Source organism: Penicillium arizonense, assembly GCF_001773325.1.
Source record: "Penicillium arizonense strain CBS 141311 chromosome Unknown PENARI_contig011, whole genome shotgun sequence".
Classification (NCBI taxonomy): Eukaryota; Fungi; Ascomycota; class Eurotiomycetes; order Eurotiales; family Aspergillaceae; genus Penicillium; species Penicillium arizonense.
This window is the reverse complement of record NW_019173288.1, coordinates 872474-888337: the sequence shown is the minus strand read 5'-3', so window position 1 is coordinate 888337 and position 15864 is coordinate 872474. Positions and strand designations below refer to the sequence as shown.

The 15864-nt window shown below is 46.8% G+C and overlaps 5 protein-coding genes across 5 annotated transcripts; 4 read left to right on the top strand and 1 right to left on the bottom strand.

Annotated features, from left to right (window-relative positions):
- Window positions 1–19: 19 nt before the first annotated feature.
- PENARI_c011G10878 (uncharacterized protein) lies at window positions 20–1558 on the top strand (the record flags this gene model as incomplete). The annotated part of the gene is made up of 3 exons (XM_022632734.1): window positions 20–494; window positions 551–1308; window positions 1364–1558. Coding segments are annotated over 3 exons (1428 nt in total), but the record flags the coding sequence as incomplete, so codon positions are not given.
- A 4348-nt stretch (window positions 1559–5906) lies between these two features.
- PENARI_c011G04902 (uncharacterized protein) lies at window positions 5907–6509 on the top strand (the record flags this gene model as incomplete). The annotated part of the gene is made up of 3 exons (XM_022632586.1): window positions 5907–5956; window positions 6024–6103; window positions 6160–6509. 3 exons carry the CDS (start codon window positions 5907–5909, stop codon window positions 6507–6509), a joined length of 480 nt encoding a protein of 159 aa, XP_022487568.1.
- A 1503-nt stretch (window positions 6510–8012) lies between these two features.
- On the bottom strand, window positions 8013–9452 carry PENARI_c011G04588 (uncharacterized protein; the record flags this gene model as incomplete). Its single annotated transcript, XM_022632576.1, has 5 exons — window positions 8013–8335; window positions 8397–8863; window positions 8920–9043; window positions 9094–9220; window positions 9285–9452. The coding sequence occupies 5 exons, from the start codon at window positions 9450–9452 to the stop codon at window positions 8013–8015; spliced, it is 1209 nt and encodes a 402-aa protein (XP_022487577.1).
- A 1993-nt stretch (window positions 9453–11445) lies between these two features.
- On the top strand, window positions 11446–12801 carry PENARI_c011G07663 (uncharacterized protein; the record flags this gene model as incomplete). Its single annotated transcript, XM_022632658.1, has 5 exons — window positions 11446–11676; window positions 11722–11897; window positions 11951–12087; window positions 12139–12193; window positions 12249–12801. The coding sequence occupies 5 exons, from the start codon at window positions 11446–11448 to the stop codon at window positions 12799–12801; spliced, it is 1152 nt and encodes a 383-aa protein (XP_022487617.1).
- A 1013-nt stretch (window positions 12802–13814) lies between these two features.
- Window positions 13815–14647, top strand: PENARI_c011G01041 (uncharacterized protein; the record flags this gene model as incomplete). Its single annotated transcript, XM_022632489.1, has 3 exons — window positions 13815–14186; window positions 14243–14347; window positions 14402–14647. 3 exons carry the CDS (start codon window positions 13815–13817, stop codon window positions 14645–14647), a joined length of 723 nt encoding a protein of 240 aa, XP_022487375.1.
- Window positions 14648–15864: the final 1217 nt, after the last annotated feature.

Genomic DNA, 15864 nt, shown 5'->3' with positions numbered 1-15864 from the left:
ATAGTATTCCGCCATCAAGAATGCTCCTGTCCCAGCCGATTCACCCGGAAGTGACAGTTTCTCTAACGGCTTAATGGTATTCTTCATTGCTTCGGTACCCTGGTATCTTGCGCGTCAGCTAGGAGAAGGAGGACTATATTTGACCTTATTTATTGCCCTCTTCACAACTATTCCCGTGATAATGCTTTTTTGGTCCGTTTCCTCGTCACTCTCTCCACGCAAGAATGAAAAGGTCAAGTACGCAGGTCGTCCTGTTGAGTATTACCTGGAGTTCCACGACGAGTTGGACCGGGCCACATATCGTGGCAAACACAAGATCCCTATGGAAACATTCTACGAAAAATATTTCAATGGCGATGTCTCCTTCAAAGATGATGCCTTGGAATGCCTCGAATACCGTCATGATTGGGCAAATTTCAAATTCACAATGGGTCTTTTCAAGCACTTCCTCGTGAGCTTTATCCCGCAGCTACTAATACACAATCGCTCTCAAGGTAAGGCTGAGATTTGGATCTGTTTATGGTACCGATACTCAAATTTTAATACTTAGATGAAGAGCAAGTACGTGGTCACTATGACCGTGGGGATGACTTTTACTCATGGTTTTTGGGCCCGCGTATGATTTATACCTCAGGAATTGTCAGCGACATTCATACCGAGGAAACGCTGGAGAAACTTCAGGATAATAAATTGGCCATAGTCTGTGAGAAGATCAACCTCCAAAAAGGAGACGAAGTCCTCGACCTAGGCTGCGGATGGGGTACACTGGCGAAGTATGCTTCGGTCCACTACGGCGCCAGAGTCACAGGCATCACACTTGGTCGCAACCAGACTCTTTGGGGAAACAAGAGGCTAAGCGAAGCTGGAATTGACAAGTCGCAAAGCCAAATCTTTTGCTCTGACTACCGTGATTCCCCACGTGCTAGTGGTGGCAAAGGCTATCAGAAAATCACATGCCTTGAGATGGCAGAGCACGTCGGTGTCCGCCACTTTTCATCATTTTTAGGCCAGGTATACGATATGCTTGAGGATGATGGGGTGTTCTTCCTCCAAATTGCCGGTCTCCGCAAGCCCTGGCAGTACGAAGATCTTATTTGGGGCCTTTTCATGCATAAATATATTTTCCCTGGTGCTGATGCCAGCACACCTTTGGGTTTTGTGGTTGGTCATCTGGAAGCTGCTGGCTTTGAAATCAAGAGCATTGATAACATCGGTGTTCATTACTCTGCCACTCTTTGGCGCTGGTATCGTAACTGGCTCGGTAATCGTGAGAAAGTCGAAGCCAAATATGGAGCGAGGTGGTTCCGCGTTGGTCTTCCCTGTTCTCTCTGTTCCTTCTTGACTTTGAATTAATAATTTACAGATTTGGGAATACTTCCTTGCCGCCTCCACCATTACCTCTCGACAGGGCGGTGCCACATGCTGGCAGATCACCCTTGTTAAAAATATTAATTCAACTCATCGAATTGAAGGCCTTGGTACACAGTTTGGAATTAATGGCGCACTCCAGGCTGCTATTAACCGCACCGGGGCCCTAGCAAGTAGCCATTTGAAATGACCAAAAGCTTGATATGTCCATATACTTATCGGACTTAGCGCGCACTATTCGCACCTTTCACTAAGTGAGGAAGGTGAGGAATCGTTGAGTAATCAACGGGGTTTTGTCTTGGTCCCCAGATGATATCATTTATCATATTACTGGAGCAAAAGAAGGAATGAAGAACGCATGAGAACTTTTGGAATCCAACACACTAGTGGGATAATCGAACTTTACAAGATGCAAAAAAAGAAAAAGAAAAAGAAAAAGTTGAGTTTTGTGAGACTGGCAGAACATAATGATCCATAATTTGCATTACCTAGATACAACTCTATCATCATGTGAGTGAATATTCTTCACAGATGTTGATGGCTACGGATGTATCGCTCGTAAATGAGTCAGTGAGAGTCTCCTAGGGAGTAATTTTATTGGGGTTGCCTCATGTGATGGACGCGAAGCAACATCGAGCTTACTGAGGGGTTTCTTCCATCCTGCAATTGCCTCACGGGAGTCAGTTGCTCGCCTTTGCAGGTAGCTCATCTTGTCTCACGCAATTAAGACTGGATTTCGTTCTTCCATATTCCCTTCATATATCTGACGGGTACGGTATAATGCTTTTCCGTATAAGACCTCAGCGACAGGTGAGCCGTTACGGCCAACTTGGACTATATATTCCTTATCCCTCTTGACCGCGCGAGGTCACCAATAAAATAATCCATAATTTTCTGCAAAGATACAGCAGACAACCAGAAGGACTCAAGCCATTGAACGGGGCCTTGGCTTGCTATCTGAGTTGTCAGGCATGGCTGCGTACCCTACAAGAAGAGTGGCTGACTGGATGGAGAATGGAGTCAGATTGTGAGCTCAATAGAAATAACCAAACAATTTTGAATGTAACTAGATCCCTCTTGCTTTATCCGAAAAGGAAAGCCCACCCTTACCGCTACATCTACTAACGACACGTCACCTCAAGTACCCTACGTATTGGAAGCAAGAAGACAAATAGAGTTCTAATCGGCACCTCTGTAATTACAAGTCTCGGATGAAAGTATTATCTATTATGATCGACCACATCGTTAAATAGGTAAAATCCCCATTTATTAATCAGGCCAGCCAGGTCGGTTGAAAACTCTTCTCCTTACCCACTCTTCTTTCGCACGAAAGTAATCTACACAACTGAAAAATGCATTATTATCCTGTGTTTCCGCGCTCAACACACTTTCGGACAAGGATTATGTATGCAAAGATTTCTCATAATGAGTCCCATCACGATTTGGTTACGCACGAGGCATTGCCACTAAACAAGTGTGGTATCAATTCGTCCAGCGTGGTGCTGCTACGTCCCGGTGAGGACGCGCTCTCCTGGTTTTCAACATCTTGCACCACGACTCACTATAAGTAGATACCTTTATGATGATAATAACATGGTGGATAACCTTCATACTCATTTTGACTTATATCATTGGAATAGGACTTGGACTGCAAAGTGAGTCGTGCGACATTAATAACGCGTGATTGCTAGGGAGCTGAGACTCGAACTAAATAACAAATAGGTTCAATAGCAGCTGCATTTGAAGTATCTCCACAAAGCAGTGCTGTCAATAATGGCCGAAAATATTTTTCTATTATTATTATCAATTTGGTGATAGGTCTTATTTGTCTGAGGGCTATAATTGCTGTTTTTTATGTTTCAATAGCAATCGCAACGGGAGGCTCGGTGGTCGGAAGTCAATGATGAGATCAATCAATGATTTATTTCTTTGATGGAAGTTCCACCAATCTTTTTGACCCCCATAATGGCCTTCAAACACAAAACAGCGCTCGATGAAGCAAAGTTTAGACATGATCTCACCTATCAATGGCAATATGTAAATTACTTGCCCGTGTCTATACTTACAGGAGGATGATATGATCCTAGTAATAGCCGGCCTTGGGCTGTTAAGTTTGGAGAATATCTACCAAGCGATGACAATCTTTGTGGCATCAAAGGAAGGATATAAACCAGGTTGAGTATACCACTTACGGCGTCTTGACCACGACTTACAACAACCACAGGACTAATCTTTGTAAGACTATCGCGAAAGAGCGAGCGACGTGGGAGTCAAGCGGGCGGATACTTAATTCTCTTTTCGGCCATCAATTCCCGTACTCGGCCCACATCCTTTGTGACTACTTATGGGGTCGCGAACGGACGTATTTCCAATTTCTATTTTACATGGCATTGTAGTTATCGATGATCGATATGGTATCGTCGAATAGAGTCGCCAGCACAAATTCTAACAGTTTCATTTGCCCCTCACATCCCCACAACCTTGTGGCTGGCTGAAGCTCGACGATCGTGCCTAGATGTAGTCAGAATTTCCGCAACACTTCTAGCGAGGCTCAGCTGGAAGTGGCTATGAGTAGCTAGATATTCAAGAATCTGAAGATCACTAGCGGTGTGCACATTTTCCTCTCTAATAATGCTTTGAACAATCAGGGAAGAAATCAGGCAAACAAGTGGTGAGGCTAGATGTTAAGCCGGCCAAAAGCCAGTGGGCCCCAGACTACACGGGTATGGTATCGTTAACGTCCTGGTCCTACAGTATGAATGGATCAATGGATGGATGGATGATCTCATTTACCCCGACTCTCGCCGAAGTTGAAGTCCTGAGTTGAGGGACAAGTGTGATCATTCCTCTTAATCTATAAGAAAAGAGACAGGTGCTTATAGTCGCAGTAGCTCACCTCTCCACTGCTTAGTAGAGTGGCCGCCTGTTAAGCAGCCACTCCTACAGGTAGACCCCTCCCCCAACCCGTCCACGGAAACCCGAACCACGACCCAAAGCGGTACCCGCACAACCCGCACTAGGCCCAAAATAGTAGCATGCCAGCGAGTATAAAATAATACTGTATCCTTGGAAACACCCCAAGGTATGGCTCTAGTATAAAATCGAATAAAATATCTAGTACAGTTCGTAGCTTTGCAGTCGTCCTGAAGGTACTGTTATCCTACCGGATGATCTTCAGTGAGGTCTATCATCGAGATTTGTGATCGGAGGTGGGAGCAGATGCCCGTCGTCGCCTTCTTCTTCGGCCATCCCCGTCATTTCTGTATTGTGACTTCTATCAAAGGGTGGTTGCATCTCTGCAGCTACGCTTTCTACTGGATCCGCCTCCTCCATTGCAAGACCTCGGTCGAAAATTTTCGGTCGGGCCATCGTCGTCGCTGATAGGTGCAATGTCGACTTCTGTTGCTCTTGAAGCCTCGTTTTCTTCCAGGGCCGTCTGGCTTTCTCTCTCGGTCGTTAAATCTTTTAGGAAACCTAGCTGCTGCCTATCTAGAATTAATTTCTCTGAGCACGTATACAGTATCAGGTCTTGAGTAATCGTCGCTTTGGGAGATCCACGGCGGTAGTGGCTGTTGTAGTTCAGAGGAATGATTGATTATCCATTACTTCTGAATATACAACATGAAGTCCAAGTTGATTCGAAATCAACTTGGCTCTTCGTATACATCGTGGAGGAATTATTTCCGATGATGCGGCTTAGTTCCTGACCTGCACCAGCCTTATATCACGACAATAATGGCCTCGGGCCGTGAAAGGGTGGTCGGATCCGACACCAAGGGGCTGATCTTGCTGGGCCGTGGGTCCATCTGAACATGGATCTGGATTGACACGCGGACAACGCTGACCCAACATTTGAGGTAATCCACTGGACTGAAAACTCCGATTTTTTAGTGACTTTATATTGGGATCAACAGCCCAGGCTGGGGGCTAAAAAATCATAGCAAGAAGCTCCTTTTAAATCGCGTCGGCTTGACTGCCAGTCAATATTTTGAAAGGTTTGTTCTTCCGAAGACATCCATCCGGTCGTGGCCATTGCAACCACAAGGACTAATCGGGAGGAAGCCAAATTATTTGTGTTCTTGCGTCATTCTCTATCTTCTATCTGGCTTGCCATAATGCCAAATGCAACTAAGTCCAGTCGAAACTTGACTGATCTATGTCGACCAGTTAAGAGACGACGTCTTTAACGTGAAATCGACACCATTCTTTCGGTGAGTTAGGCACTTCACCCTTAGTTCCCTCCTAGAAGACAAATTAACTCTGCTAGGAGTCCGATAGAACAATCGAGGACCACCAGCTTTGCGACCATTTGATCGACACCACAGTGTCCTAGTCTTCAATTACGCATCATCACGGTGAACTTCCAAAAGGACTGGCTGCGTACATTGTTAGTGCACATCAATGACTTATGTGCCTAATTAGACACGCGGCGACGCCAATTGCGTGACAACGATCTCGCCTGCATCATTTTCACTTCAGGTACGACGGGCAAACCGAAAGGCGTGATGGTGTATCATAGAGCGATATACGCAGTCTCAATGGTGGAGCACAGCAAGGAGCTAGAAGCAGCCGCAGAGGAGGGAGATCGGTGCTTATTGGCTTTCTCCATTGCTTTCGACGGGTGTGCGGGAGTCGTCTGGATGACTTATCCAAAGGTGGTACCCTGGTAATGGCCTCGTCGTCCAATTTTCCGGAGGTCGCCGCCCCCTGCGACCTGTTGAACTTGACTCCGTCTGTTAGCTACGTTGGACCCCTCGGAACCCTACGATCGTGTACGCTTCATCTTTCTAGGCGCCGAGGCACCGAGCCTGGAGGTTGTCCGCCAGTGGATCCGTGCGGATAAGAAGGTCTACACCATATATGGTCCTTCGGAGACAACATGCCTGATCAATTTCGGAGAACTCGACCCCGATAAGGAAGTGCCCTTTGGTGATCTTATCCCGGGCGTGAGAGTTATCCTGGTGGATGAGAACCTGCAAGAACGCGATCATGGCGAGGTCCTGATTGCGGGCCCCGGCCTAGCTGCAGGGTATTTGGATAATCCCACGCTGAAGGCGACCAATTTTATTGAATGGAATGGTGAGCGCTTCTACAGAACCGGTGATCTCGCACGGAGAACCAAAACCGGGGAACTTGTCTAGGCGGGACGGGTAGACTCCCTCGTTAAGAACCGTGGCTTCTTGATCAATCTCGAAACTAAGGTCGAACCGGCGCTCCGGGCTTTTACTCCGGTTAGGTTGGCGGTGGTATTTAAATGGCGAGACAATCTCGTGGGCTGCGTTCAGCCGGCCACAGTGGACGTGCACGAGCTACGCGAAGTTATGTAGAAACGCTTCGATTCGTTTATTGTCCCTAATAAGATTTTCGCCATAGACAGCTTCCCTCTTAACGTCAATAGTAAGATGGATCGACGAGCTCTCGAGGCTTAGTTGGAAGAGAAAGCGGCCTATGATAACGAAGCCTCTCTACTTAAGAAAGACAATACCACACCTTATAATGCGTTGTGTCTAGCCTTTTCTTAGTGCCTACACGTTGCATTAGACGAGATAGATAGGGACTTATCATTTACACGGTTAGGGGGAAACTCGTTAGCGGCCATCCGACTTTGCAACCTTCTTAAGAAGCGTGGGCTCTCAATTACCGTCATAAAACCCTCAAACTAGATACAATAGGTATGTTAGAAGATAGGCTCAGAGGCCTATCCGGTTCTAACGAAGCAGAGCGAGACGACCACGTTTCAAGGTGCTATTCCGAGCAAATACTAGCAACTAACGTGCAGAGCTTATTTCTAACCCGCTCTCTAGATAGCCTATGTACCTTTGCCCTTATTAGTATGACTAAGTACGTTAGAGACCCTCGTACCGTTCCGACTGCTAGTAAACTCTATCACGCTTATGTGAAAGCCCTTTTAGCCCGTGGCATCTTTTGAACGCGCTTTTAATCTAACTACAATCTCTCCGATCTAGGCCGGCTAAACCTTAAGTGGTATAAGATAAGCGTTGGCGAAGAAGAGTTTAAGATACCCTGTTTAGCTGCCGAGGAAAAGGCCTAGGAGGAGGTGAGCAAGGTTACGCGCTCTCACAATAAAGTTCCGGCGATATCTCACTAGCTAGAGCGCTCATAATAGTAGATCGAGTATAAGGTGAAGCTCGTAGTTTTTACGTCGATTTCCACTAATAACGGTTCAAGAAGCTCTCATATTGGTGGAATTATGAAGCGTCGAAAAAGACGCGCTTTTTTGGTTGGGGGTGGGTCCGACCGAGTGTCAACAGACTCATGGCCACCCCATGGTATATCCACAGAATTAAGGATTGCGGATATTGGGTGACATACTATATCCGCAATTTGCGGAGAGGATATGTCGATATCCATGGATATTGAGGATTTTGCCGCAGTCTAGTTACGTTAGATTTGACTAAACGCTCATATGTACTGGCCATAGTTATAATAGTGTTGGTGTTTCCCCATTGGGGATCACATGATTTCTTGGCCCTCTGTATAGATATAAATTCCGTTGCCTGCATATCTAAATCTATACTAACTATTCCCAGACACATAATTCAGAAGCCACACATCAAGATTATTATTTAATCATTTGAGCGGGAGACTGGTTTTGGCTTTCTTTTCAAGAGTCATGGCTCTATTCAAGAGCTCTCTGCCAATTCGGCTTCCACAATTCCTAATCCATCGCCTTCGCACACCCAGAATTTTAAGACTCGGAGACCCACGGATGTTAGCAGATTACTCCAGCGCTGACGAGTTCTCTCCAATCCCGAGCAGAATACCATCACAGCGATATCTGTCATACAAGGAAGCGAGCGAGCATTCTGGTCAGGAAGAATATACTCTTCCATGATAACCTTCGAGAAACCGCGCTTCATAGCCGGCTTCAGGTGATTAAATATGATGGTCGCTTTCTCGTCAGACCAGTCATGCAACACATTCTTGAAATAGTATGCGCGCGCCCCTGCGTATTAACATATATTCGTTAGCATCATCCAAATGCATATAAATTTATAAAATCCCACCTTGAACCGGCTGAATCTCAGCAAAGAAATCATGTGCAACTGTCTCAATAGAAGCCGTCTCTAGATCTTGCGCACCGCGTACTTCATCAATAACAGACGATAGATCCTCCAGTACCAGCTTACCCGGAGCATCCGGGAATCTCTTCCTAAATCCAATCAAGTCGTGCCCACGACCAGCACCAAGATCTACTAGAAGTGGTGCCTCAGCAGTCACGTCAGGGTGATCGAGAAGCTGTTCGTGAACAGGGAACCAGTCACCCCAGTGTGGACGGTCAGCCCGCTGTCCTTCCATGAAGCTATTGAATCGAGTCAAAGCTTCAGGATTCTGGCAAAGCCAGGTGAATCCGTCTATCTTTATATTGTGCGTGTATTGAAGAGGGGCGAACAAGGGATCATCTGGGTTGCGATAGTTGGTGGATTGGAGATATTCGGGGACTTTCTGGACCGAGGGCAGGAACTCATGGAAGCTGTTTATATCAGTATGTTAAGCTTCTGGTGTTTTCATGACTTTGGAGAAGCTTACAGTGATCCCACAACTCCAATCGATGTACGCTGTGTCATTTCTTTGCATAACTCGGTGGGCAGGTATTCGCTGGGAGCGGGTTCTTCTACGAAGCCATTGGCGACCAGGACTCGCATAATGCGCTCTGGAAGAACTTAGACCTGACATCTTTCCAATTTTCTAGCAGTCACTCACCGACGAGAAGAGGATCTGCCGGCTTTGCTGCCGCCAATTCGGCCAGAGGCACTGGCAAGGTCGCCTGAGCTAGCACAGGGAATACATCCATATCATGGGCCGTCATGACAGCCATGAGAATAACGGGCTTTCCAATTCATTTATTACCAACATGGTCAAATGATCTTTTTTAGTGGTTCATCTATGCTTACAGAAAATGATAGCTTGAGGATTGCATCTTTGGGTCGTTCCAGCGCGCGCGCTAGTTGCGCAGCCTTTTCCTGTGCTTCAATGCGGAATGTGTCGGCCTGGGTCAACTGATACGCTTCAAGTGAGGTCTTGGCTTCCGCCAAAAGGCTCTGAAGGGGTTGGATATCCATTGTAATCGATTCTTGAGTAAGGAGAATGAGGGGGAAACACACAACAGCCTGGAGCAGGAGGGGCTTCGGCTCAATTATTCCTGCAATAACCAAGTACTAACTCTACAGTTTCCCCGCTCGATCGCTGGAGCTTGCCCTACTGAGACGGTCATTTCAGCCACCACAATAGACCAAACGCGAAGGATTCGATTATCACGCACTACCACACCAAGATCTTCACGGCATCCACACTGAGAGCATCGTGCGCATCCCTCTAGGTCGTCATAGCCTACTGCTTACGTGATAGTCAATCCCTACTACTTGTCAGAGCCCCAAATTTGGACTCTGGACTGTCTCCACTGTGGGCGGAAGAGCGGGTTCATGGCGAGGCCGAGCGCCTCGAAGCCAAACCAGTGGAGCCGTGTCCACCTCGACGGCCCGTTTGTCTCTTTTGATTCCGATGCCGTTGTCTCCGCGTAAGCCTCCGGAGCGCCTCGAAAAGGAAAATAAGCCCCATGCAGGTGGATGGTTAGTGGCATGCATGCTCTTGCGGGATCCTGCGATATTTGGGTGATTTTATACCAATTGCAGTACGGAGTAAACCCAATTGGTTTCCTCCCGACATCCACCCCTGAATTACAATACATCTGTGGAGACGAATATCCCATTTAAACGGGTGGCCACAATTGCAGCGTGGTAAACTGTGACTTGAAATGCAATATGTCAATCCATACTCCACATCGGGTGTCTTACGCGGCCGGGACCCAACAATATCCACCGTCAAAGCTATCGTTGGCTATCGCTCATGGCATAGGTCAAGCCGTTATCGATATTTTCCCTAACATAGCCCTATCATTTCCATTTCCCGGTTTCGGCTTTTCCACGATACATGTTGCGGTTAAAACGAAGATCTACAGACTTAATTAGCGGACCTAGCAGGCGCTATATAATTAAGCTTCTTCCGGTTCTTTTTTTCCCTATATGTATCTTGACCCGCACTTTGTACGTAACAGACTTCGAAGGGAGATTGGTTTGCTCAGGAGAATACAGTGGCGTCGCAAAAGTCTGGCATGCTTACCGCCCGTTCTGACCACAGGTTCTGCACCATACAAAATTCAATCCAGAATGGATTATACTTCGCGCAAAGACATTTAAATCGCGTATGGTAGGTACTTCAGTAGATAAACTATCAGAAAATCATTATTCGACTCTTAAATCAGCTTTTAAAGGGTGTGTTTTGGCATGTGAAAGCGATCGTTATAGGCGGTAATAAGGGCGGTCTGGTGGGTATGCCAGACTTTTGCGTCTCCACTGTACGAGGAACGAACGGGGATTACACATCGCCAAGACCTCATTAAATCGAGCTTAGTCCCCGCCAACCCCATAGTCTTTGCTAATTCAAAGTCAACAGATCACTTGTTCCTAGTTGTCTTTTGTTTTGCCTCTTCCTGAGTATCTGTCATGAGCTTTGCCTCTATCTGTTGGAATTCGAATTTCTTTCCTCATTTCTGTCTGCCTAATTTACGAGCACTTAAGGAAACTTGATTTCTGATCATTCCCTGTCACTTTCTCGACAACCGTTGTGTTGATCGTCTCCAAGGCGACCAAACATCTTGCAGCATGCGCAGCATGCGCCCAAATCCCTGTCCCTGGTACTGTAATTCTAACAATATGGCATCCTTGGTGTCTTGGCATTAACTTTACCATGACAGCAGGCACGGGAGAATATCCACAACTGTACCAAAGACCCAGTTTTGATACTATTATTCCCGATGATCCAGATTTTGAGTTTGGGAGTCGACCGCTAGCGCAAAAAGAGCGTTTGGAGGATTCCATGGTTACTTACTTCGCGAGGGGCTCGCTTTATACTCTGCACTTTGTGGTTTGAATTGAGATTGTCTACTTAAGAAGCAGCTTAGTTTCAGCCTTGCCAAAAGGATGATTCTGCCTTTTCCCTTCTAGATTATTTGTTCCTTGAGCCAGTGCCGGAGAAATAGAACAATTTACCGCTAATATGGCTTACAATGTTGCTGCAGAGTTGTTCGCAGAATGGGCTATAGGGTTGGTCATTATCGCAATTCGCATTTACGCGCGGTGGAAAGTTGGAAAGGGCAAGTTCTACTGGGATGATCTTTGTCTAGGATTCGCTACGGTCGGTCTTCTTTGCCTCCGAACTAAGGAGACTGTGCTTATTTTGAAAAGATATTTTGGACAATGCACACCGTCTTCCTTTATCTCTGTACAGGTATGTTTTCCTCTGTATTTTACTTTATTCTATATTAACCTCAAGGCAGATGTATATGGATCGAACATTGGTCTCAACGAAAAAACGGCTATGGAGGTACCCGACAGTCAAGTCGCAGCTCTACGAACCGGTTCCATCGATGCATTTGTTGCCTGGATCTCTTATGTTTTCATGGTGTGGTCATTCAAAGGAGTCTTGATGTTTCTCTATCACAGATTGACGTGCGTCCCTAGAGTCCTGGAAGCTATTCAAGCCCTATGCTAATAAATTACAGAATGGGTTTGTGGCAACACCGTTTGACCTTGGTAGTTGGAGCCTTTTGTGTCTGCACGTTCATCGCGTCGCTGTTCGTCCATATTTTCATTTGCGAGCCAGTACACAAAAGCTGGCAAATCAAACCATATGCTGGAGGTGAGATCAAACTCTCCCGATCAATTATGTGGTTACTAAACCCCTTGACAGATAATTGTACTATACGCCCGTTGAACTACATCATCATCGAGGCCCTCAGCATCATGTCAGTGCAGACTCTCTTAGCCGACGGTGGATCTATGAGCTAACTGTTGGGACAGAACGGACATAGCTGTCTTAACCGTTCCCATCCCCCTCGTCATAGCAGCCCGCATCCCAGTCTCCCAAAAGCTCCTCCTCTGCCTCCTCTTTTCATCCGGAATATTTGTCATGATAGCCGCCTTCCTCCGCGCCTACTACTCCGTGCACGACATCTCCGAACTAGCCACCGCCCTCGGCTGGGCCTCCCGAGAAGCCCTCGTCTCCGTGATAACAGTCTGCGCCCCAGGAATCAAGCCGCTGATCAGCAGTTCGCGCTGGTTCTCGTATAAGGGCAGCTCGAACGGTATTAGCCAGACGCCAAAGCGGGGCAGTCTTTTTACGTCTTCGAGGAGTCAGGGTGGAGATATATATAACAGACATCCGTATGAGCTGTCATCGTTGGGTTTGGGCAAGTCGCGGCGTGATTCGACGGGTGAGAGCCAGCAGCATATTGTCGTTGATACTACTGGTAGTGGAGATCATTCGTTAGAGAGTGGGAAGGATGGCATCGTGGTCACTAAGGATGTCACGCTATCTGAAGAGACGAGCTCTCGGAATCGGGGCCATTCTTGATAATGCTCGATGTAATTAACCTTGAAATGCTTGACTATTTGTATTAAAGCCAATCAATTGAGACATCGGAAAGCCAAAAGTTTGCCAGAAAATAAAATTGGGAATGAGTATCAAAGCACAGCACACACTAAAGGGCTTCTTCCGAGTATAAGTCTATCTCACAGGGTCGCCATCATACAGCGCGCGGCGTCCATATTTATGCACGAATGGGATGAACAGCAAGCAGTTTTCTTTTCAAAGCTAGCATACGATTGATAGAGTATTTGATCCCCGAAGAATAGATCTCCAGCCCGACCCGATAGCTCGTGGAAGCCAATTTGATAACCTCTTCCTTGTGGAGAGGTTCGCGATATCCCCGGTGATACCCAGATTCATACATGCTAAAGAGCGCATGCAGATTGATTCGACGTATCGACTAGGAACTCTCATCATCGATGGCAGTAGACGAGGCGTGAAGAGAAGCCCAGAGAAGTATGGGATTGGCGAGTGGGAAATTTGCAAGCATATGTTGAGTCCGTTGATTCAACTAATCGCCGCTATTTGGTCAGCGTCTCATCATTCTGGTAGAGAGCTTATTGCGGTCAACTTATTATCATGTATTCGCGGAGCCACCAGTGAGACTATTGTCATGATTACTATCGTGCATCTCTTCTTGTTCATCAGCACGCTCGATTCAATGGGATCGTTTTGTTGTCACAGAGCCTATGAGCATTCGGAGGCCCCGTAGATGCCGGGTTTATCGTTGCTAACCGGGGGTGGAGGTGGCGGTGGACGACCACCTTCCTGGCAGTCAATCTCTTCCTGGTTTGCTTCTTCTTCGAGGAAACCAAGTATATCCCAAACAGGGCTGCCCGAACACCAGAAGAGCCACACAATAAGACCGAAGAATCTAAGCCACAGAACGCCTCACATGAACATCTCGACCAAGTGACCAATTATCCCAGCCCGGAGGCCGAGTCAATCGTCCCTCGACCCAACCCCCTTTCCAAGCGCCAGCAATCATCACAAATCCGATGAGTCCATCCGGTATCGCTTCTACCTTCCTTTCCAAGATACTTTTTACATTTCCTACTGTTGCCTACGCGGCCATCACATACGGGTTACTACTCGCCTGGTTCGCTGTTATAAGCTCTGCTGCTTCCTATTTTATGCTGAACCCACCATACTCGGTCAATTCATCCTCACTGGGACTCTTCATGATATCCGCATTGATAGGAGCCATCCTCGGTGCGATCGTCGGTGCCACACTCAATGACCAGTCAATTTTGTGGCTAGCTCGGCGGAATGGTAGTATATTTGAACCTGAGATGCGTTTGTGGATGGGATTACCGGGGTCTCGTGTGGCTACTGCAGGGGTCTTGACCTTTGGTTTGGGTCTATTGCGGGTAAGATCTCCGTACCTTCTATTCATTGAAAGCGAATGCTGATTAACTTGCATTAGACTCTACCGTGGGTCGTTCTCGCGGTGAGATATGCCATCTTTGGATTCGGGTTCTCCGTGACCGGCGATATCGCGTTGACCTACCTCACCGACTGTTACCCAGAGGTGAGTGAGGCTGTCAACAGTGGTACAACTGACAAACTGACAAAACATTTGCAGATCCTCGGGGATGTTCTCGTTTGGGTTGTCTTCATTCGGAACGGCCTCTCCGTCCTAATCATGTCCATCTACACACCCTGGATCAGCTCGTTTGGCATCCAAAATACTTTCATTTGTGCCGCAATAATCTCGCTGGCTATGACTATTATGCCTATCGGGCTGCTTATCTGGGGTAAACGAGCTCGGGAGCGCACGGCGCCGAAATACAGGGATTTGCTCTTCGGCAACCTCTTCAGCGAAGTATAAGATAGAACAAATAATTAAATAGTCGAATCTGGATAAGCTTTATATGATCCATCTCTCGTGTCTCAACATTGTCGGTGTGCAACTATAGCGGTCTAAGAGACCCATAAGGGCGGACAGCCAGTGACGAAGCCTTGAAACTGATCGCAAAGGGAAGAGGGGGGAAAAAGAGGAATGGGAGAGAGAGTAGGAGAAAGAGTTAAGCTTTTGAATGAGGTGTGGTACAATACATGGATATTGCCCATCAATCTGAAGGTTGAATAAACCTTGGATAAACACCTCTTGGGAGCCCTACGAGAATTTCTACAGTTACTGTAGTCATTGTATAATCCTAACATCCATCCCAGATGCACTTCCATCAAGTAGGGGATACGCAGTTAAGCTTTCGCAACGCCTTGATATTCCAGAAGCAGCAGAGTTCCCGAAACTAGCCTACATTTCTAGAGTCGATGAGGCTGTGAAAGAAAGGGGTGAATCACTGAATATGAAAATTCCCCTGAGTTTTCCCCATTGCTTGAAAGTTTACTAACGTTGGAGGCGCTTCATTTAATCCCAGAGGCGGCCACATCGGCTCCAGGATCATACAAACCAGGTTCCGCAAAACTGAAAGTATTAAGGCACGGCCCATGAGCCGGTAAATGAATCCATCCGCCCATGTGCAAGCTTAGGAAGCCCAGCGCGGGCCTATAAGCATTTCATCGGGGCCTTATCGATGCAGCCCCCGGGCCGCGTCCTGCGCATCCTTGGCTCATCTTGCTGAATATAGAAGAATATCAGAACACGCGGTGTTACATAGTATTTGTGAAGTCAATCTGTAGCCTTTCTGGTTCTCAAAACAGCTGACTGAATACGGCACTGGATTCAACCAATGGTGCCTAGCATTTATGTATTCAATGTAGTAGTAGAGCTCTTCATGCACGTTATCATTGTGCTTAATAAACCAAATGTGCTCTCGATATCAATCTCCAAGCTGGAATGGGTCGGGTCTTGTGCAATGTTTTTCCAGTTGGGGACTTCTGTTCAAATCTGCTTTTCAGTTCACCTTCTTGGTATGCTAAGTTTCATCCTCCAAGCTTGTCCAAGGATTAGGGAACGTAATACAGTGCTAGGCCTGCCACAAACGTTAGGTTGTCTGTTCAAGTGATGACCAGCTGTTTGGTAATTTTTTTGTGTCTTTTTCGGGACAGTGACGAGATCCCACGGTAAAGTCATTTATGCCA